Source organism: Athene noctua, chromosome 4, assembly GCF_965140245.1.
Source record: "Athene noctua chromosome 4, bAthNoc1.hap1.1, whole genome shotgun sequence".
In the NCBI taxonomy this organism is placed as follows: Eukaryota; Metazoa; Chordata; class Aves; order Strigiformes; family Strigidae; genus Athene; species Athene noctua.
Genome location: NC_134040.1, coordinates 33,420,872 through 33,444,089, shown reverse-complemented (window position 1 = coordinate 33,444,089; position 23,218 = coordinate 33,420,872). Strand labels below are relative to the sequence as shown.

General features: G+C 42.1%; 1 protein-coding gene across 5 annotated transcripts in view; it reads right to left on the bottom strand.

The window, feature by feature from the left end:
* Window positions 1-23,218, bottom strand: part of ARHGAP24 (Rho GTPase activating protein 24) — a 226,819-nt gene that overhangs the window by 139,321 nt on the left and 64,280 nt on the right. For all 5 annotated transcript variants that reach the window (XR_012633558.1, XR_012633559.1, XM_074904927.1 and 2 more), the window contains one exon: window positions 3,805-3,892. Coding sequence is in view for 3 of the 5 variants with exons in the window: in XM_074904927.1 (XP_074761028.1) it covers window positions 3,805-3,892 (88 nt within the window). In the remaining 2 variants the exon portion in view is untranslated. The remainder of the gene's footprint in view (window positions 1-3,804; window positions 3,893-23,218) is intronic.

The following is a 23,218-nucleotide window of genomic DNA, read 5'->3' as shown; positions in this document are numbered from 1 at the left end:
TAACAGCATACTGGTAACTCAAAACCAGGGTGAAACACTGTGTTTTCTGAAGGCTTTCTAAAATTTAGGCAACAGCCAGGTACTGTGTTAAAAGCATTCAAACTCAGCAGCAAAATACAGTCTGACCTCCAAACATGCTGTACACATCCCAAAGGCATCAGTGGTATTTGGGATAGCATCATACACAGAAAATGAGTCATCTCTGAGGAAGGTGTTTGAACATGGACAGAAGGGCATGCCTTCAAAATGTAAATGTTTGACTGTTTAAGCCTTACTCCATTACAATTTCCTACTATCCTGCTATTAGCCGGATTTCTTCCCGTTGGGGAAAATTACAAGCTGTACGTGAGGGAGCTTTCTGCAGCTCATCTGTGGCAGATCCCATGCAGGCAGCGACCCTCTGATGCCATACAGCTGCCTGCGTGGTTGCACAGGAAGGTTTCTGTGCCTGCACCCCGCACACATCTCAGGCCTACAACTCAATATTCCACACTTGATGCCAAATTCACATAGACCAGAAGCATAATAAGCACACCCAGGGTGAGCAGTATCAGACACATTAAGGTTCATATGAATCATGACACATGGAGCACCACGGCATCAGCAAAATCCTTTATAACAACGTCTTCACATGTTGTGTGACATTAAAGGTGGCATCACAGCCATTTTGAGATGGGAACATCCTAATTTTGTTGCTTCCTCAGCAGCACCTTCTAGTTTAACCTGCAGCAGGAACTAAAGCTGCTTCTCCCATGGTCACATCTATCAGGAGGAGAAAGAGCATCATCACTGAAATCAGCGCCAGCCCACTTCTGTCAGCTCATCTTATGCCCCTCACACCTGCTGCTGCAGGGCATGGACCCTACTGCAATAACAGCAACAGCTACAACCATGAGAACTCAGCTTCTCTTTTTTCCATCTACAACATCCAGAAGAAATACAGCCTTAATTTATGAAATGACTGATGGGAAGTCCCATTTTGCCTGGAAATTTTAGGTCAGAAAGCATTCTGTGTGTTCTGGAAAAAAGAAGAAAATGTCAGTTGAACTCTTGATTTTCAACGGAAACAAGTTTTTAGTCAACCCCAGACTTGCAACATTAATAACAGGTTTCTTTCAATATTTTGAACATGTGAAAAGACACAGACCACAGTGAGAAACTTCTCAAAATGTGACAGATTCAAGTCGAGGTGAGTGTTAAGTAAACCTCACCTATACTACACGTGCTTTCTTTGCATACTAACGCCTTACTGCACATAGCTTTCATAATCAAATTCTTTGTCACATATAAAAGCAAAAAAGCTGCAATGTGCTGAGCTGCATCTGCAAATTCCAATGAGTGACCTAACTCCTTAGCTTTGAAATCTACTTTGTATTTTTTACACTTCAACACATCAAAATCCCCATGCATCAGTCAAGACAACAACATTTGTGCCTTGACATCAAGATGGTTTAAGATCAAGAACATGGAGATGAGTTTCAATACACATTATCCTCCACTTAACCTTTTAAATAACCATAATGGGAAAATAAATTTAAGAGTAATACGGGGATCAACAGAATATATTGAACAAAACCAGTGGGCTAACTGGATGTTGAAACACAGAATCATTTAGGTTGGAAAAGACCCATAAGATCATCAAGTGCAACTGTAAACCTAACATTGCCAAGTCCACCACTAAACCATGTCCCTAAGCACCACCTCTACATGTCTCCTGAATACCTCCTGGGATGGTGATTCAGCCACCTTCCTGGTCAGCCCGTTCCAAAGCCTGGTAACACTTTCAGTGAAGACATTTTTCCTAATATCCTATCTAAACTACCCTGACACAACTTCAGGCCACTTCCCCTCATCATATCACTTGTTACTTGGGAGAAGAGCCTGACACCCATCTTGCTACAACCTCCTCTCAGGTAGTTATAGGGAGTGATAAGGTCCTCGGCCTCCTTTTCTCCAGGCTAAAGAACCCCTGTTTCCTCAGCCACTCCTCATAGAACTTGTTGTCTAGACCCTTCACAAGTGTCACTGCTCTTCTTTGGACATGCTCAGCACCTCAATGTCTTTCTTGTACTGAGGGGCCCAAAACTGAGTACCAGTGCCAAGTACAGGGGTATGATCACTTCCCTACTTCTGCTGGCCACACTATTTCTGATACAAGCCAGGATACCATTGGCTTTCTTGGCCACCTGGGGACACTGCTAGCTCATATTCAGCTGGCTGTCGACCAACACCCCCCCCCCCCCCCCCCGGTCCTTTTCTACCAGGCCACCTTTCAGTCACTCTTCCCCAAGCCTGTAGTGTTGAATGGAGTTGTTGTGACCCAAGTGCAGGACCTGGCACTGAGCCTTGTTGAAGCTGTATTTTCAGTTCTTTGGGCCCAGTCATCCAGCCATTTTTTTACCCAGTTGAAGAGTGCACCCGTCCAAGCCATGAGCAGCCAGTTTCTCCAGGAGAATGCTGTGGCAAACAGTGTTGAAGGCTTTATGAAAGTCCAGGTAAACAACACCCACAGCCTCTCCCTCATCCACTAAGCAGGTCAACTTGTCATAGAAGGGTATCAGGTTAGTGAAGCAGGACCTGCCTTTCATAAACCCCTCCTGACTGGGCCTGATCACCTAGTTGTCCTATACATGCCACATGATGGCACTCGAAGATGATCTACTCCATAACCTTCCCCAGCACTGAGGTCAGACCAACAGGCTTGTAATTGCCCACATACTCCTTCTGGCCCTTCTCCCTTTTCCTCACCCTTTGTCACTGTGTTCCCCCCCACATCCAATAAAGGATGGAGATTCTCCTTAGCCCTCCTTTTGTTGTGAATGTATTTACAGAAACATTTTTTATTTTTTACAGCAATAGCCAGATTAAGTTCTAGCTGGGCTTTGGCCCTTCTAATGTTCTCCCTGCATAACATCACAACATCCTTTTAGCCTTTCTAAATTGCCTGCTCCTTGTTCCAAAGGTCATAAACTCTCTGTTTTTCCCTGAGTTCCAGCCAAAGCTCTCTGTTCAGCCAGGCCGGTCTTCTTTCCTGATGTCTTGTCTTTCGGCACATGGGGACAGGCAGCTCCCGTGCCTTTAAGATTACCTTCTTGAAGAATGTCCAGCCTTCCTGGACTCCTTTGCCCTTCAGGACTGCCTCCCAAGGGACTCTCTCAACCAGGCTCCTAAACAGGCCAAAGTCTGCCCTCCAGAAGACCAAGGTGTCAAGGAGAAGGCTAGCAAATCACTTAAGTAATACATGCAGCCAGAAATATCGCTCCATTGACAGGGTAACGTTCTTTGATAAATTCACCCCCAAGAAAAACAACCACCCAATAAAAAAGAAGACAACTAAAACCAAGTTCAGGGTTTCAAAGCAGCAACGCTTGCTGTTGTTACAATCTGTTTATCCACTCACAGTGAGCGTTTTTAAGTGATGGTACTGATGTCATCAAGCCCATGTGCTATACAGATAAACTGTTGATGCTAAATTACAGATTCCTTTGTTACCACAGGACTCATTACTTCAGCATGCCCAATATAATCTAAAATCATTACCAAATACACTTGTACTGTCACTATGTCCCTCAGCAGTGCAGCCTCTTGCCATGAACAATCATGCTTTACAATGACACATCCTTTTCCTATGCTGCCTGGAGATGAATGATAAAATTATGAACAAATTACTAAAAATTAACCAATTCCTTTTTCATTAGATTGAATCGTTAGTTACCTTCAGCTTCTGTTCTGGTAGAACAGATGTGGCCATTTGTCACTGAGAACAAAACTGCAAAGACTTTTTTGTGGAGTAGAGTATCCTACCTGGAACAACTTCAAAAAGGAACTTTCCTGGACTTTCTTCATTGCAGGGATGCTCAATTACTCTGTTGCCAGGCAGAAAGATGATACCCTGAAGAAAAAAAAAACAAAACAATGAACATGGGATTAAAACTGCTACCATGCTTCTGACAGACTAATGCTGCTTCTTTTTGAACTGCGATATACATATGTTCATGGTGTTGTGCTTGGGCAGCTGACTTCCAAAGTGAGACTTGAGGAGGGTTTATCCCAAAAGCCAGCATCACAGATCCTCTAGGGCATTCAGTAATGGCTTTAGGTTTCTTTCATCTCTTGGTTTTTTGATACCATGCAGATTTTTGTACTAATCACATGTACTAATTCCACTGTGCTGCAGGGAAAATTTGAGACTAAAAGAAAAGGTTAGTTTGACCCTGTCAGTGAAAAACTATGAAGCTGCATGTGTGAGGCAGATGAACTTACCAGCTAGGCTTCTCGGCTAAAGCCAAAGGATCTGCAGACAGAAGAGTGACCTGAATTTGTGGGGTGCATATCCAGTTCTTGCTCTGTGCCCTTTTGCCATACCATCCCAGGGAAGCAGTACAGAGAAAACATCCCACTTCCACCCACTGGCAGCACGAGCATACAGGCACACTGCAAAGCCACAACAGGCACGGCTAGGGTCCTGTTCAAAGACAAATTTGCTACAGACAGACAGATGTCAGATAATCTTTGTGACAGGCACTGAACCCTTTTACTACCTTGAGAAGGCAGATGGAGAATTTTAGGTGTGCGTTATTTGGTTACAATGGTTACCAAAAACAATGCCTGAAACCCTCAAAACATTTCTGGGGCTGCAGTGGAGTGAAGACACAACTTCTTTTTTCCCCGTCCCCTCCCTCTTTGCCCTGCTGTCACATGGGATGGATAGACTGTCCCTTTGAGAGCTCTTTTTCATTTTTAGATATTACAGCTCTTCCTAGTATCATTGCCTCCTCTGTTAGCAGGCAGTCCTTAATGAAATTATGCTGGGATGGCTGTCCAGGGGTAAATTTTCAGAGTGGCATCCTAGGAACTGTATTAGTACAAGCTCTCCATCACTGCTAATGGGAGATAACACCTACTTACCAGTACTCTCCAATTACCACATAACAGGGCCCCTGTCTCCAAAGTAAACAACTTATATAACTTACACGGCTTAAACATAGAGTAACTCAAGTTGGAAGGTCTCCATAAGGATCATTAAGTCCAACATGGAAAACCATCTTTCATAGCTGTTTCACCAAACACTGCTTCTAAGTGTCTGCCAGACCCCTCATCTAAACAGCAGTAAAGATATTCCTGTGCAGGAAAAATGTTAATTCTGATATCCAGTACTTGTTGCTATGGCCTGTAAACTTCCTTACAAGCAGAAGCATTTACAATTATTGGGAAGGCAAGACAAGCAGAATGCTATAGTCTCCTTGCAATGGATGCCTTACTAATTGACAGGAAGAAGTCACCTAAAGAAACAGGAAACAAATGTTTCACAAAATCAGTATTTGTACCAGCTGATGGCTGAGCTCTACCCTGACTTGTCAGTATATTGCTGTCTGCCAGCAGGTACAGCGTGTCACAGGAAGCCAAAAACAGGGTGCAGAGATATTTTATCAGATCATACAATATCACTTCATTAAAGGGTAGGATACTGTTTATTGAAAACAGATGAAACAGTTCCACTGAGGTGGTATTAGCAGAAAACATTAGCAGCTGTGGGCACCCACGCACTGCATACATATAGACATACTATGAGCATTAAGTGCCTTAGTCCAATAGCTCTACTAGAAGCTATTTTCCTTTGTTCAGCTACAAGCAACAACTGTTAATAGTTGTCACACTCCAAAGCCTTCTGTGAAATACCTTATTAGACAAGAATACTATCATACACAAAAAAGAGTATATGAACAAGAAAAGGTAGGTCACAAAATAGCTCAACCTCTCATGTAACACCTGAAGAAAAAACAGAAAATAGAAGAAATAAATTTTTCTGAGAATTACAGGATACCAGGAGTAAGGAACTCTAAAAAACATTTTTAACTACATGTATTTTATGTCACATGTAATAGACTATAAGACTGGTATAATTTTCTTTCTCACTTTAACTTTCAGCTTGAGCAGGTTTTACCTAAAAAGTTCCACCCAGTACACAGGATGGGATCAGAGTCTTCATGCTGGAGTACATTTCACTGGTCAGGAGCTGGTGCCAGTGAAGGCATACAACATACTGAAACTAATTATATGCCCTGCTATTCAATTAAAAAAAAAATAAAAAAAAAATAAAGAGACTTGGCCTACAGCACTATAAACTAAAATCAATTTACAAGACAGTAAATGAAAACTGCATTCAACTGCGCTGTCAACTCATTAGCAAGACATGCTGCCATCTCATTACAACGTGATGCATTCTGATTCTTTGATGCAAACACCTTTTAGTATTTAGTGAGCTGTCCTAATGACAGATTTTTCAGAACATAAGAACGAAATAGTCACAATATTTATAACCTTAGCACCTTCATTTCATAGATGAAACCTATTTCGTCTACTAAAACATGAAGCCTAAAGCCACACATGACAGCTAAGGTAACATGAAGAGAACATCAGCAGCAACACCGTACAGAATATTGCTGTGGTTTAAAAAAACACATCCTCAAAGGGTGATTTTATTTTACAATTTTCAGAATTATTACTGAAAACATCAACGCATATGAAATACTTAAAAATATATACATATGTGTATTTTTTTAAAAAATAAGAAAACAGCTTTGTTTGTGCAACATGCACCTGGATGCTCCAGACTGGCGGGGAAAGCCCAAGAGAGCCATTGCAGCTCTTTCACTTCCCATTCTGTCTGCTTTCACACCCACCTGTCTGCCTTCACCATATGGCAACACCTCCCCTTCAGTCAGTTTTGTAGCTATCTACATAACTGTACCAAGGCTATCTGGAGTGTCCCTTTGCTTAGTTTCTCAGCAGCTGATGGCATGTTTCACACGAGCATGCCAACACCCAGGGAGCACATCTGTACTGAAATAAAACCCCTGCAGCCCCTCATGTGGCACAGCCCTGGCTGCCGCATATTTGGTAGGAGCAGGGGGACCCCAGTCCTCATGTCCCTGCTGGTCCCCTTGCTCAGTTATTTTTTCTGGATCCTTAAGGTGCAACATCTGGCCCATCCTTAGAGCTTGGATAATCCAAAGAGTACAGACTATCTGAGAGCTGCAAATGTTCAATAAATCACAGCTCTGTTTTTTCCCTTGAGTAATTCCAGGGGAAAAAAAAAAAAAACAACCAAAAGAAAACCCACTATATGGTCTTAGACACATAACAAGATAGTGATTTGCACATAAAAGATGAAGGTGATTTCCAGAGGAAATATATGTTTTGACTTAGGTATCAGTGCATGTAAATGTTCCATAATTAGAAAACTTCATATTGCTTCGTATCAAACTCTACAAATCAATCAAAATAGTTTAAAAAAAAAATCTCAACCCAAGACTACAGATTGGACCAGATTAATATTCCACTTTCAAAAAAGAAAAAATCATGGTGCCAGCAAGGAATAAGACATACAGTCTGTAGAAATATATAAAAAAGGGGAATGGGAGAAAAATGTGGCCCTGACCCAAGACCCTCCTCAATCCCATTGCCATTCTGTTTGCAGGCTGTGCCTCCACCAGAGCTCCTGCTGTGGTAAACATGGGTTGTTTTTAAATTTCCAACATTTCTGTTCTTACTAGGGCAGTTCTTCTCTAGCTGAGTGCTGAGGGTGACTCACAGGATGCGGAAGTCTGGGTTGCTCAAAAAGCGTTGGCCTTTTCCCTAAGCAAGTGTCAAGCCCACTTCCAAAGGAGCTTCTCTCACACACGACTTTTACAATAGTGCATTGTTGCTTCAAACCAAAGATCACCTAAATAGCAGAACAACATTTTTGTAAAAATCAAAAATCTGCATATATGAAGCCTTTAACTGAAGAAAATTACTACTCAGTGAACAAAGTGCCTGATAGAATACTGCAGTGCAGCAGGAATGACTTTGGATTGGCCACAGCATTATAATCTTCCTCAAAGAGCTGTTTTATCCCTGCAAACTGCAACACTTTTAGCACCGTTCTGCAGATGAGCTTCATGAGGAAGCACATTAGAGCAGACAGGACAGCCACCATACCAGTGCTTCGTGACAGCCAGCTGACAAGGTTATTTCCCTTTTGCACATTCTGTAACACTTGAACAGTGAAGCAACCCTGTGCCTCTTCTTTCGTTGCCATTACTCTTCTCTAGGTATGCTTACCCAGACCTGTTTGAACTTTATTTTATGATGCAGACTTAACACCTGTGTTCAAGAGATACCAGGTTTTCCCCAAGAAGCTTACAGTACAAGGAATTCCCATGCCTTTAAGATGCTGACTGGCAACTGTAAACACAAATATATGAGTTTCAGTACTTCAGGATGGGTTTTACTCAAAATGCATGTAGACACATAAGGAAATTAACTGCTTTCCTGCCAAAACAGCGTCTTCAGTATTTATTCTAATACAGTTACCCAAGGCTGAACTAGCCTATTTGCTTGCTGCTAGTTTGTCCTACCGCCCCTTAAAAAAGGTATTTCAGAAGTCCACAGTATCAGCAGTTATATCACATGTTCTTCTTGCCCTTCCAACTTCATCAATTTATCAAAGATCACTGAATACTACTTCAGTTTTCAAGATAAGCACTGCATTTATCTATGTTTTTCTTGTTTCATGGGAAACTCTTCCCAGGGATTTTTTTCTGGTACTTTTGTATAGTTTCAGTTAACTTAAAAGGATCTTCACACAGCTGCTTCCTCTTTGTCTGTTGCTAGAGGTTGGTTAACCAGTTAACCACAACAACACAGAAGTGGCTGCATTGGTTTGGCAGCAAAGGCTTCCAGGGTTTTATCCTTGCCAGAGTGCAGCCCCTGAACAAAGGCAGCCCAGCTACTCATGCCTCTCTGCAAGGCGGCTCCCAAATCTTCTGGACTGTGTCCCTCAGCAAAAAAGAGTCTTCAGAAATAGTGTAAGAAGGTCTTCAGCCTGCAATCAACTGCTATTCCCCATGCCAAGCCCTCTCCCTGCCTAGGTGGTGCCAGATTAAACAACTCCACAGCTTAGAAAAGGTTTACCCCTTCCTCCATCTCTGGGAAAAGAAGAACCAGCTCTCAGAAAGGTAGGACGGTCATCAGCCAAGAAGGAGGCAGCTGATGGAGAGGATTAAGAGGCAGAAAAGATCTTTGAGTACATGGGTCTGTTATGACCCACAGCCATGTAGAGTGCAGTGCTGTTATGTGGTTTCTTTTGTCACTGTTGCCATTTCTGGAAAGTCTTGAGTGTCATACTTAAGAACAACAGTGCATTTCAACTTGGATGGCATCTTAAACTGAAAAATACTAAATTTAGTGGATAATATCACTAGTATTTACAAGGTTGCAGCCTGAAAGGTACTTCACAGTAAAGTCTGTTAATCAATCCAGACTAAATAATGCACCTGATACATATGCACATATATACATACAGGTATACTTCGGTATGTGCATACAGATGTGTACATGTAGTGTGAATTCATAAACAAGTGATGCATAGCAAAGAAGGATAAAGTGAACACATAAGCTGGTATCAGATAATTATAAATCCTCATTCCTCACCTAACTACTGTTTTTTCCTTTAAACTCTCACAGAAGTGGATCATCTCAAGTCTAAGTGAGCCCTTTGTGCTGTCAGAAACCTACAGAGATGAGGTGAGGAGGAAAATTTATAGCACAGGCAGAAATCCATTTATACTGAGGTCAATAATGAAGCCTGCAGTGTGCTCACTGAAAGTGCAGTTTGACTGCAGTAACCTCTTAAAAATCCAACCTGATTTCCACCATTACAGCGTATTTCCAAGATGCCAGTAATGCCACTTGCTGCAGAAGAGCAAAGCAACTGTGAAATCCAGCCCTTTCATTTAACTCCCTACGCAGAGATACCTGTAGTTCAAAGAGGGCCCAGGGCGAGTCAACCACTGGCTCCAAACCCCAGGTCAGTGCTGAGGCAGAGAACTGCCTGAGCCGCTCCTGGCTGGGCAAAGCCCGGGGGATCCCAGGCGCACTTGACCCTTGTGCAGCTCTGGTGTTTGCTATTACTGTATATCAGGAAAGCAAACTTACTTTAAGAGCCTTAGTCTGCAAAAAAAATCCTCTGCCAGAGGCCAGCTCTTTGTTTCAAATTCACTGGCCTCTCTATCCAATTAAGTAATAATGGCTAATTTCAAAACATTTCAGTTATTCCTGTTGCTGTCCTACAGTTATAACCTATCAAGTAATTTGGTGTGATTACTTAGCAACAAATCTATAAATGGGTAGTTACTATGAGCAAGCCTAAAAGGTTGTAACTGTGACTCAAGCAGTGTAAATGCTCTGACTACTAACCTCCACTGATATTGTGAAGCAACATAATTGCTGTTCTTCAACTTAAACAGGAAGTATTTTTGTTCTGAAATCTCTTATCCCTCATGTACATTATGAGTTTTAAAGCTTACTAGTAAACACTTCATAAAGAAATTAAGTTTTAATGATTTGACCGAATTCTCACTGTTATATATATGCAACGCTATGTTTTCTAGCATGTGTTACAATAGTAGGACAACAATAAAAAAGTTAATACAAACTATAATTATAAGAGAATGAAGGAATCAGATGTTATCTTATAATACTTTATTACAAGAGAATGAGATTTTAAAATTTTTATTATGAGTGGATTTTTATACCACTTAAGCAACCAAAGCTCTGGAAGAAGTACAATTACTGCAGGAGGTGATGCAGTCTTCGTCATGCAGTTATTGCAGCCATTTACAGTTTTGCAGTATGCACAGGGAGAGAACAAGAAGTGCTATCATAATTAAGGCATCTGGGGTAGGGGGGCTATTCAGATTTTAGGGGGTATGTAACATGACAGGAATGAAGACCGAGGAGGACATAGAAATTAAAAAATTACAAACCAAACAGAGTTCGCTGGATAAAAGTCAGTCAATCCAGCATACATTTTTCTGGCATCAATTCCACTGCATTTGACATTTTCTCATCCCACTATGTTAACACATTAGTTTGTTTCTGCTTAAGAATGAGAATTGTCATTTAGTTCTCAGAAATTCTGCAAACAGGAGTTTAAAGGGGATTTTTCCTTCACTTAAGGAAATGTTCAAATCTACCTCATGGCTTAATTTTCCAAACAAGAAGTAAATTCACCTTTGTGGTGGGTGAAAACCACATGAACCAAAGTATTTATTTTGACATGAGACACAAAGCTGGCGATTTTATTAGTATGTGATTACAGTTTCTTTAAATAGTTTTCTATCCTTCTCTCCTGACACACATTTCAGTTAACGGTTGAGTGCCTCTCTCTGCTTGAGAGAAACTTCTTTCCTCAAGAATGAAGCAATCTTGGCTTGAGCAGCCACTAGAAAAAGAACTCCTTTTTTTTTGTTCCACAAGAGGAAGAAAGCTCATACCAAGTTAAGCTATTACACTACAAAAAATTAAGTTTCCCTAAAACCAAAGGTAGATACAGGCATACGGCATGCCTACAATTTTCATTCTCTAGTAATGGTAAGAGAGAAGAGTGAACATTCCTGACCATGTCTGAGACACTCTGAAATTATTAAAAGCTTTTTCTCTTTCTGAATGTTTCCCAGCACCAACACCAACTATGTTACAGTTGAAAATAGACTTAACATACTCTCTTCCCTCTCTAAATCCTGCCTGCTATTTTAAAGAGATTCAGACAGATCTTGCGTTAGTATGAAGCAGCTTTCCTTTCTAAAGCAGATTTTCTGTGGTATCCAGAGAAGCTTCAACACCTCTATTTTACCCACCCTCTCCTGGCTTCTCCCTGATGAATGAGTTTATTGAATTATATGTTGCCAGCTTCTGTGAGAAACACTGTGCCTCCTGGAGATATTTTGCTTTTCTTTCCCAAGTTTGTCACAGAGGGGTATAAGGAGCTGGGGAAATAGTTATAGGGGGTGACCCAATTCATGAGTTACCTTGGGCATGAAGGCATGGTGTGCATCTGCTCCAACACAAGCACTCCCAGGAGTAACTAGGACTGTGATTTGGGACTGAAGAGGACAGGACATGGGGTCCAACGGCTGAGAGACATTGCAGAAGCTCTATAATATAAGGTGCCTTCCTGGGGACCCCACACTATAATAGCCATGTTGCTTACAGAAAAGACCCCCTTGGTATTTTCTGAAGATAAAGGAGACATTATAAATAAATTCAGAGACTTCACTGAGTTTAAGGACTCATGGGTACAAGCTAAGCCCATTATTAGATGCATGCATGGAAGTTTCAATAAAATTAGGCTTTGTAACAAACATTAAATTTTGATCAATAGACAACAATGGGACTGGGCCTTAGTTACTATAGAAAAGAAAGGCAGGTATTAAAAATCTTACTTTCAATAGCTCTGGTCAACAAGAAACTTAGTTTATTATTAGATAAAACTATTTTCCCAATGAAAAAGCCAATAAAGCACAAAGCATCAGAACACAGAGGACCAAGTCTTGCTTTACAGATCTCTTTTGTAAAGGAAATTTACTGACTTCTAGTCCTGAGAATGTCTAGGCCAAAACAATGCAATTATTCCCCAAAAGAATGATATTTGACTGGAGAAAATTTCCAGTAAGGCCTCTCATTTATATACAGAGCTCTCCAGTAACAGTCTTGACAGACAGAGCAATACTGAGAGAATGGAGCATGTATGATTGAGCAGGTTAAATCAAGTCAGTCATTAAACACTGAACTAAACATTTTTCAAGATAAGATTCTGTCCTGGGTTGCAGTGTATTCTATTACCATCCTCATGAGCTGTTGAAATCAGGTGGGGCAGTGTTTCCTTGCCTCCCCCCCCTCCCGACTATCTTTCTGTTAATGGCCCATCAATGCCATGCAGCATGACTCATTATCCCATTGTGAGATGCTCCACCCAGAGGGAGAAAACCAGCATTCCATCCTGGATATAACCTGAGATTCTGAATACCAGACGCTCTCTTTTCCACTGGATTTCCAGAGGACAGGAACTACTTAGCCACCACTGGAGGAAGTGGGAACTTAGCCACTTTTCTGAGGAAGAGCATATCGTTTTTTCTACAGGATCACTGCTTCGGGGGGACTGCAACCACCACCCTGATTAACATGGTGTCAGGTTGTATCCTGACTCTGTTAGTTTAACCCAGTGTTATCTGCCTTTATAATTTTTTTTTTCCTTATTAAATTGTTATTCTGACTTGGTGTCTCCCACTAGTTTGTTTTCAAACTAGCACATATTTTGGCGCCAACGTGGGACAGGCTGTTGAGAAAAGTCAGAATTACAATTTTGTATTGTAAAAGCCACCTGCTCGCTATGATGTTCAACATGCTTACATGGGTCTTGTATCTAGCTCTCTCTATTTTTTCCGCACATGGGGAACTATCTGCCGATTTTAATGCTCCTGTGTAGACCGGGGTATGGTATAAAATTTGCTTTATTAGTCTATTATGCCTACTGCATGATAACCTCCAAGACAGTGAACATAATTCAGAATATATACTCAACTTTGTCTGCATGTCCTACTTTAGGCTGCTACATCTGGGGCCTCAACAATCATACCCATACCCTGGGGGGAGGATTAAGGAGTGGTTTTTTCCAGCTTTTCAGGCTGGACACAGCAGTTTTTGGAAATATTGAATTCTCTGTGGATGTTAAGGATGGCATAATCTTCTTGTCAGTTCTTTTTTCTCTACAACCTGCACTGTGTACACCATGCTTAAGATCAGAGCTATGGCACAGCATCCTCAGGATGAGAGGGAAAAAAAGAGCAGAGCAACAAGCACCATGTCTACACAGACTGTCACAGAGGAGAAAGAAACCAGACGCAAGACAACAGCATCCATGTCTACGCAGACTGACACAGAGGAGAAAAAAAACAAAGGCGCTAAAAGCATCTCCACACAAACCGTCACTGAACCAGAACAGCCTAAACCGATTGCAGTTGCCCCGTGCAGAAGAAGAAATCAAAAAGCAAATCAGTCCGCATAGTGACCGACGAGGATGCAGCAGGACCTTTGCACCCAGCGGAAGAGGCAGAGCCAGAGATCATCACTCGGTCGCTATCCTTGGGGGAGCTGCATGACCTGCGGAGGGAATTCACCCGCCAGACAAACGAGTCTATCCTGACCTGGCTGCTCCGCATCTGGGACGCTGCAGCCAATGACACCATTCTGGACGGAAGGGAGGCCAGGCAACTGGGATCTCTGTCCCGGGATGTGGTCATTGACCAGGGGATCGGGAGAATACAAGAAACTCTCAGCCTCTGGCAGCAACTGCTGACAAGTGTAAGGGACAGGTACCTTTGTAAAGAAGACCTCCAGGTGCACCAAGGAAAATGGAGCACAATGGAACAAGGTATCCGGTGCCTGAGGGAATTGGCTGTGCTGGAAATAATGTTCTCAGGAGATGAAAGATTTCCTAAGAGCCCAGATGGTGTCCAGTGCATGTCACAGATGTGGTTGAGGTTCGCACGCCTTGGACCAGAGATGTACTCCCGTTACCTGGCAACGCTGCAATGGAGGGAAGGCGAGGACAGGGTAGGCGTCTTGGTCAACAAACCGAGAATTTACAAGGACACTGTCACAGCCCCGTTTCGCACCCATGTCTCATCCATAGAAACAAGGCTGGCTGAGCAAGTCCGAAGCTTGATTGAAGAGGGCCATCAGAAACTGAAAAAAGAACTTAAGGAAGAGATTTACCACATCTCGCCAGAACCAACAAGAGTCTCTGCCATTTGGAGCAGGCGTCCCCCAACCAGGGAGAGAGGATACACCCCACGAGGTAATCTCTGTTTTTTCCTTCAGGAATATGGAGAAGACATGAGTAAGTGGGATGGAAAACCCACCTCCTCTTTAGCAGCCCGGGTACATGAATTAGAAAGAGGGACAACTACCACAAGAAGCTCATCTAGAGTCAATGCTGCTCCCGTCTCTCGCGCACAGAATTCCAGACGGTGTGGAATATTATCATAGGAATGATAATATGATCGATCCTCTTGAAGGGACCTCAGGAGCATATTCACGGAGGGAAGCAACATGTACCATGACCAGGAATAGAGGGGCCCTGCCTCTAGCCAGGTAGAGGAAAGGGATAATCGGATCTTTTGGACTGTGTGGATCCGATGGCCTGGCACATCTGACCCACAAAAATACACAGTTTTGGTTGCCTTGAGAAAAGGATGATCCAAATCAGTTTGTTTGGTTTTGGTTTTGCTTATTTTATGATTTCCATGTTGAATTTAAGTAGTAAAATCCTTTCCAACCCCAACACAGACAGCTTTTTTCCAGGAAAGCAATATATGGCCAAGCATCCCACCTGAGAACAATTCATTTCCAGGTCAGCATGTAGTAAAGGTTGAAGTTGCTTCAGATTTCCTAGAAGTTACACATACAGTACAATTTTTACTGCACAAGTAAATAAAGATGACAGAAACATGGAAGTGGGAATACAATTCTACTGAAGGCGTTTCTTCTTTTCCTGCGCAAATATTCTTGTTGACTTGTGGCTAGCAAGAATATTCCAGTGGAATTTGCCTGTCCTATGTAAGTTACCATCTTGCAGGTTTTTTGTTGAAGAAAAAAAAAATTTCATTTCTAATGGAAAAATATTAGACCTTAATGGCAAGGGTTATCTTTCCTTCGCAAGTTTTTTTAATGCCTATATTGCTTGTTGTTTTAACATCTAGACATTATTTATATTTTGCCTATAGAGTAAACGTTCTATGAGCATGGCTTATAAGTACTACTGAACTACAAATACCACATCAACACAAATTAAATAGCTCATTTAGCTTCCTGGCATCTAGTAATCACTGTTGATTCTTGTCTAAGGGATTACGTTAATTAGCAGTGATTCTATCTCAGGGAGACTGGGGTCATATTTTGTACTATCTGAACAATTAACACAAGTAGAAAACTGATTCACTGATCACAAACTACTTCTCAAGCAGTACAATTTGTATACACCAGATTTTTTCCAGATTTTACTTTCAGTTCAGCGTATTAGTCTGCTTTTCCTATTCCGTGATACTGCTTTCAATTTAAAACTGGGCTTCTCAATTTCTCATCTTTATAAATGATCTGAATCACACATTTTGATAACTTCACATTTTTATACGTATTATATGTAGCTTTTGTATGAGATCTAGTTGTTTCTTAATCAAAGTATTAGTAACACGCTGAGAAGTATCCTTAAATATTTTTATTACACAACCATTTCTATTACAGAGCAGAGAATTCCGGCTGATTAAAAGCTGCCTTAGGAAATTAATTATTCAATACTTGATGGATACAAGTACACAAAACACTAACATTGTTTATAAACATGCCGAGTTTGCCATGGAAAGCTGATGCTTTTGGCAACATGAAGGTGTTCTAAAAACTAGTCTCTTGGGCAAAACATAAAACATATGTAGATACCTGCATAAATGTATGAATTAAAACATACTTCCACAACTTGAGGCAGAATTTTGGAGAGACAACATAAATGAAACACTTGTTATTTTCACCTGGAAGTTACTGCATGGGCATGTTCCGATGTGCTGGGGAGAAAGGAAAGAAGAGTTTTGTAGAATATAGGTCTTGCAGGTGTCACTGTACAAAAAAATAGAAGTTTTCCATTACATTTATGTAAGTCTCCTCAGAATACTTGAATACTTGAAGTGTTTTTCAAGGACTATGCTTAAGTTAATAGGTATGTAAGAAAAAGCACCAGCTATCCCCTAATTTATTACAAAATTAAGACAGGGTTAAGTGGGAGCTGGTTACCAGAAGCAGGGAAGGTGACAGTACCCCTGTGCTCTGCACTGGTGAGGCCACACCTGGAGTGTTGTGTCCAGTTCTGGGCACCTCAGTATGAGAGAGATCTTGAGGTGCTGGAGTGCAGAGGAGGGCAACGAAGCTGGGGAAGGGCCTGGAGAATAAATCCTGTGAGGAGCCATTGAAGGAGCTGGGGCTGTTCAGTGTGAGGAGGAGGAGGCTGAGGGGAGACCTCATCACTCTCTGCAGCTCCCTGAAAGGACATTGTAGAGAGGCTGGTGCTGGTCTCTTCTCACAGGGGATTACTGACAGAACAAGGGGTAATTTAAACTGCAACGGGGGGTGGGGGTGGGGGGTGGGGGGGTGTCAAACTGGACATTAGGAAAAAAAATTCACAGAAAGAGTGGTCAAACAGTGGAATAGGCTGCCCAGGGAGGGCGTGGAGTCCCCATCCATGAGTGTGTTTAAGGGTCGTTTGGATGAGATGCTGGAGGATGTGGTGTAGGGGAGAACTTTGTAGAGTCGGGCTGAGGGTTGGACTCGATGATCCCAAGGGTCTTTTCCAACCTGAATTATTCTGTGATTCTGATTTAGATCAAGTCAAGCACCACTGGATCACAACAGCCCCAAATCTACAGACACGTTCAGTTATGCAGAACACATGCAGTTCTGCAGTTTTGCTTGCACAGGTTTGCGTGACAGTTTTTTGTGTATACATGGTTTCTTCATAATCCTCAACTTGTACCCTGCATTCAGGGCAATTTCAAGTTGTGGCAAGTCCATGAACTAACTGATCCGGGTCACAAAACGAACACAGGATAATGTGAAAACCACTCAAGAACCATCACAAACAAATCCTCTCAGTGCTAGTTTAACTGACCTATTGTTTTCCCTTGGATATCCCTACTTTTCTACTTACCTCCTTTGACAGCCAGGACAGGGATGCTAGTTTGCTACTCCAAGAGGAATTTACAAGGTGCAAGATGAAAATCATAAGCTAACACAGACTGAAAGGGGCTATACTCAAAAGGTAACCATGGAAAAAAAAAAAATCCACTTTTTCAGCTGTTATCTCAACAGTTTGCCTATAAGGACTCTATGGGAGATCACATCCAAAGCATTGACAAAGCTGAGCTCTACAGCTGCTCCCTCTGTACACAAAAGTCCCCAGAAGGACTTGTTCCTGGACCTTACCAGGGACTGCAGGGAGACTGACTTTTTGACTTAAAGATGTCTTTTCAAAATAGCCAGTATGTTTCAAGATTATGCTGTCTCAAAATAGGATTTACTTCAGTGAGAATAAATAAAACTTTCATAATCTCTCATAATCATAGTCAGTCTCACCACCGTGCCTGGTAAAGTTGTGGAATGAATCTTCCTGGTAACTAACTAAGGTAGGTGATAAATAAAGAGGTGACTGGTGACAGCCAATGTAAATCATGTCTGACAAATATGGTGGCCTTCCACAATGGAGTTACAGTGCCAGTGAATAAGGGAAGAGCAACTGACATCATCTACGTGGACTTATGCAAAGCTTTTGACCCCGTCCCACATGACATCCTTGCCTCTAAACTGGAGAGACATGGATTTGAGGGATGGACAACTCGGTGGATAAGGAATTGGCCAGATGGTCACACTCAAAAAGTAGTTGTCAAGCTTGATGTCCCAGTGGAGAGCTCTGACAAGTGGCATCTTCAGGGGTTGGTGTGGGACCGGCACCATTAACACATCTTTGTCAGCAACATGGATTGAGTGCACCCTCAGCAAGTTTGTTGACAACACTAAGCTGTGTGGTGCAGTCAGCAGACTGGAGGGAAGGGATGTGCCGTCCAGAGGGACCTGGACAGGCTGGAGAGGTGGGCCTGTGCAAACCTCATGGAGTTCAACAAGGCCAAGTGCAAGGTTCTGCCCATGGGTTGGGGCAATCCCAAGCATAAATACAGGCTGGGCGAGGAGTGGATGGGGAGCAGCCCTGAGGGGAAGGACTTGGGGGTGTTAGTGGATAGAAAACTGTCTGTGACCCCACAATGTGTGCGCACAGCACAGAAAGCCAACTGTGTGCTGGGCTGCCTCCAGAGCAGTGTGACCAGCAGGTCATGGGAGGGGATTCTCCCCCCTGCTCCACTCTGAGACTCCTCCTGCAGTGCTGTGTCCAGCTCTGGGGGCATCAACATCACGACACAGACATGCTTAAGAGGGTCCAGAGGAGACCACAAAGAAAATCAGGGGTCTGAAGCACCTCCTCTGCAAAGACAGGCTGAGAGAACTGGAGGTGTTCAGCCTGGAGAAGGCTCCAGAGAGACCTTATAGCAGCTTTCCAGTACTTAAAGGGGCTACAGGAAAGGTGAGGAGGGATTCTTTATCAGGGGGTGTAGGTATAGGATGAGGGGTAACAGTTTTAAACTGAAAGAGGGCAGATTTAGATTAGATATAAGGAAGGTGAAAGCTTTCCTGTGAGGGCGGTAAGGCCCTGGCACAGGTTGCCTAGAGAAGCTGTGGCTGCCCCCTCCCTGGAAGGGTTCAGGCTCATGGCAGGGGGGTTGGAACTAGATGATCTTTAAGGTCCCTTCCAACCCAAACCACTCTGAGTATGAATCTGGATTTTGACTCACTTCTAATAACACTGAAGGTATTTTACAACATTCTGTAAAGGTACAGCAAGAATAACTGAGTGTACTTAGGTTTATTACAGCTTTTTATGGGTTTTCATATTTAAGTACCAAATCATCATTTATACACTTTCCCATACAACAGCGTGACAAGCTTTCTGCAGACCTCTTGGAGCAGTGTCTTTCAGAGTGCCAGACAGTCTAGGGTAAAATTGGATTCAGGGTGACCGGAGGCCAACATTATTAACTGCACTGTAGCAGCTGCTCTGTTCCACATCATATTAATATAAATAGTTTAGATTCCATGTTTCTATTTTAATAGATTACCAAAATATAAATGTCCATGAAGGTCTGCATGGTCTGCAGGAGAGACCACAGTATCCCTTACAAAACCAGAGGATGAAATGCAATTTATGCAAGAGGAGAAACCAAGACAAAGTTCACACAGCAGGTGAACAGAAACAAAACTCCAGGTTTTTTGGCAAACACACTAATACTCTGGCCACCGGACTGCTTCCTGTCTGGAGTTAATGCTGAAAAGGGGCCTCTCCTCCAACTAACAAGAAAAAAAGAGTTCATACCAGTCATCTGCTGTCAACACTTTGGAAACTGCTTTTCTGAAAGACAGACAGCTCCTTAAGTTTTAAGCATTTTTAGATGCACATTTATTTCTGTTGCACATTTATTTTCTTCAAAGTGAAAACACAGGGCAAAGACATCAAATATGTTAGCCCACCAACCTGCAAGTGAAAATGTTTACTTTGGAGCCTAACCAGAAATGGCCCCATTTTTCTGGCAAGCTCACAGCTACAGAGCACACAGACTACAGCTGGAGGCAGGGATCATCATGGGAAACCAAGGTACTGACTAGGACAGAGAAAGAAAAAGGGAGGGGGTGTCTCAGATTTCAAGTTGCTTGTGAAAGCCGTCACATCATTTTGTCTCATGGGATAAAATGTAGTTCAGCCAAAAGAAAACCAGCAACACTCCTGAATTTCAATCTCACACTTGAGCCATTGGCTCAAGGCTTCTACAAAGCCTGTTGAAGTCAGAATAGACAATGAAGGTAATTAATGTTTTTCAAATTTTTTTTAGGATTTAATTTTACAACTCCTGTGCTGCTCCCAACAGTTATTATTGATTGTGCCCATTACTTTGCCTCTGTGCCTCAAATCTCTTCCTGGCTTCCTCCCTTGCTTTGCTACCTCCTTACCTACTGCTTCTACTTTTTCTAGCTCCCTTCTACCTTCTAGATCCCTTCTACAAAATCGGAGACCTTCAGTCTAGTCATTGCATAGCTTAACTAGAAGTTGAGTATTGTTTAGTCAGTGAGAAATATCTTCTATACCCACAGTAAGTGAAGGACAATCAAGGAACTACATAACAAGCATCCACCATGCTCCTGGATGGAAAACAGGAGTGGTGATTCATTGAAGAGCATAGGAAAAAGGATCATAGTAAGTTGTCATTGTCCAAACCATTCCCAGTCAAAGGCCCTTAAGTGACCACTTATCAGTGGTAAAAAAAACAGCCCACAAATTCTCTGCAGACTTTTAGAGAATAGCATTTGTCCTTATGCAGATGTTCCAAATTCAGTGTTTCATATCTCCTAATTCTCCCCTGAAAAAAGGCTGCAGAAATGAAAGTTGCGTGAACCCTTCTCCCACTACTGCAAAAAAAACCTCCACAAAGCCCTGTCTTACAGGGCTTAACGCACTCAAAGGCTTTCTCTCTCTTTCATAGACAGAAGTATAACGTCCTAGTACATTTTTGGTTTACTCTGAGAAACATATCATCTTCCATTTAGAAAATCCAGAGGAACTGATTTCCTGTTGATCACATGGCACAGCATGAGCTTGGGCATCCTTTGGCTCATGATAAAACACTGGGTCCCAGTGGCTTTGAAAAAAAAAAAAAACAAACCACATCCTCATGGCTGACCTGCATGAAAGCCAGATTTAACGGCCTTCTTCACCAGTTTGATGCAATTCTAACTGGAACACCAGAGTTGCTCCACTTAGAAGCATTTGCTAAACGATATCTCAGAGTGCCTGAGATAAGGTAAGCCTCAGCAAAGGCAAGTGACAGCGTTAATTTGACTTTTTCTATTAAATGAAGAACAGTTCATTAAAATCTTTAACAGGTGGCAGGTTTGGCAACCCTATCATGTGCAGGCTCTAGATAGATTTATCATGCCTTTCATTTTAAAACATTTATGTGAACGCATTTGCTGAGATAAATTATCTTACTCACAAAAGCATCCTGTTTAAGGCTGCTGTTTTAACTGTTACATCAATCAATCATGTTTTAAAGACGTTGGCATCAATTTTGACAACCAGCATCTTATATGTATAGCTTTGGAGCTCTCTTCATTGGTTTCCTATTCTAATTCTGGTAATTTTTACATTTTAAATCTACAATCATCAAGGAAATACCAAACACAAACTGGTTAACTCATTTAATGTAACTGGACAGATACCCCAAGCAAAGCAGACAGCTGCAGGTGAGCTGCTGCTCAATGTGCCCCACAGCAATCCAAGAAAACACATCTAGACTCACAGGAAAATTTCGGAGTTGGAAGGGGGGTGGATATGAAATACTGCTTTTATGGGAAAGCAAGTTTTTATCCATTCCAAGGCTTTTTACTGAACAGCTGTCCTAGGAAACATCTGTCTAAAGGAAAAGAGATTATGTTGCTAAGATTTCCCATTTTTACTCAGGAACTCAGTTATTTGTGTAGACACCCGCCTGCACAAAAGCCAGGCACAATTCCCACCTCTTCCAGTGAGCACCCAAAGGAGAGGTCCCTCCTGTGGGACAGGTCAGGGGAGACTCAGTGCACACAACCCCTAGGAACAACAAAGAGTAAATATTTCTACTGCAAAGGAAGAATACCAGGGCCTCACATCCCATCCATCAGGAACCTTTCGCAAATGCTTGCTATTTAGCCCGAGAAACATTTAAGGATGTACACAAGGAAAAACTAGTTCAACCAAGAGAGCCACTGAGTGACTGCTTATATCTAAAATACAGAAGACTTTCGTTCAAACTCATTTTCTGCCTCCATCAGCAGAGATATCTCAAGAGATTCTTGGAGCTATGCAGAATGAAGAAAGTTATCATCATTTCTACTACTACGATCCATTGTCAGAGCTCCAATCAAGAAGCGGGACCCCCTGGAATACACTTAGCACAAACAGAACGAGCAAGCTCTCCAGCCTGAGAGCTCCCTTGAATAGCAAGATGGTAAACATTATAGTCACTCAAACACAAACAGGAACAAGTTAATTCCAAGCAACAGTATCCATCTATTTTTAGCAGTGTTTGTGCTAGGGAAGAAAAGGCTATTTTTCACAACTCTGAATTAGAAACCCCCATCTCTAAACCACCTCCTTTCCTTCTCATAAGAAGAGTTTGTACCAATGATCACTCCAGGGAAACTTTCTTTCTTCCCTCCCCCCCCCCCCCCCCCCTTAAAGCAAACAAGTTCAACTGATGAGAATTCCATTCAAGGGTATTGAGTAGATTTCCATTTGAAACACAAATTTGTACTACAATTTAATGATCTCCTCCCAAGCATAAAGTCTTATGTTCCATTTACACAGAGATTTAAAAAGCTTCAAATGCCAAGAATAATTATTATTTTCAAATGGCTTTATCATCTAGGAAAGCAATGCAAGTAGCAAAGCCTGCAAGTGCTCCTGTCAGATATTCAGTACACAGTCCTTGTCACCGAGTTTCAGAGCATTTTCACTGATATGCAGCTGTTTTGCACCATCTATTCAAGACTTAAGTATTGCTGGTCAAGAGGCCTTTTAAATATGAGTGCCAGTCAACCAAATGACAAACACCATCAGCCTCGGGGAATTCTTGTCTCTGTTATTAAACTGAGACAGCTACAACATCTATCCAAAGGATAGGTAGGACACAGCCTCACACTATAAACTGTC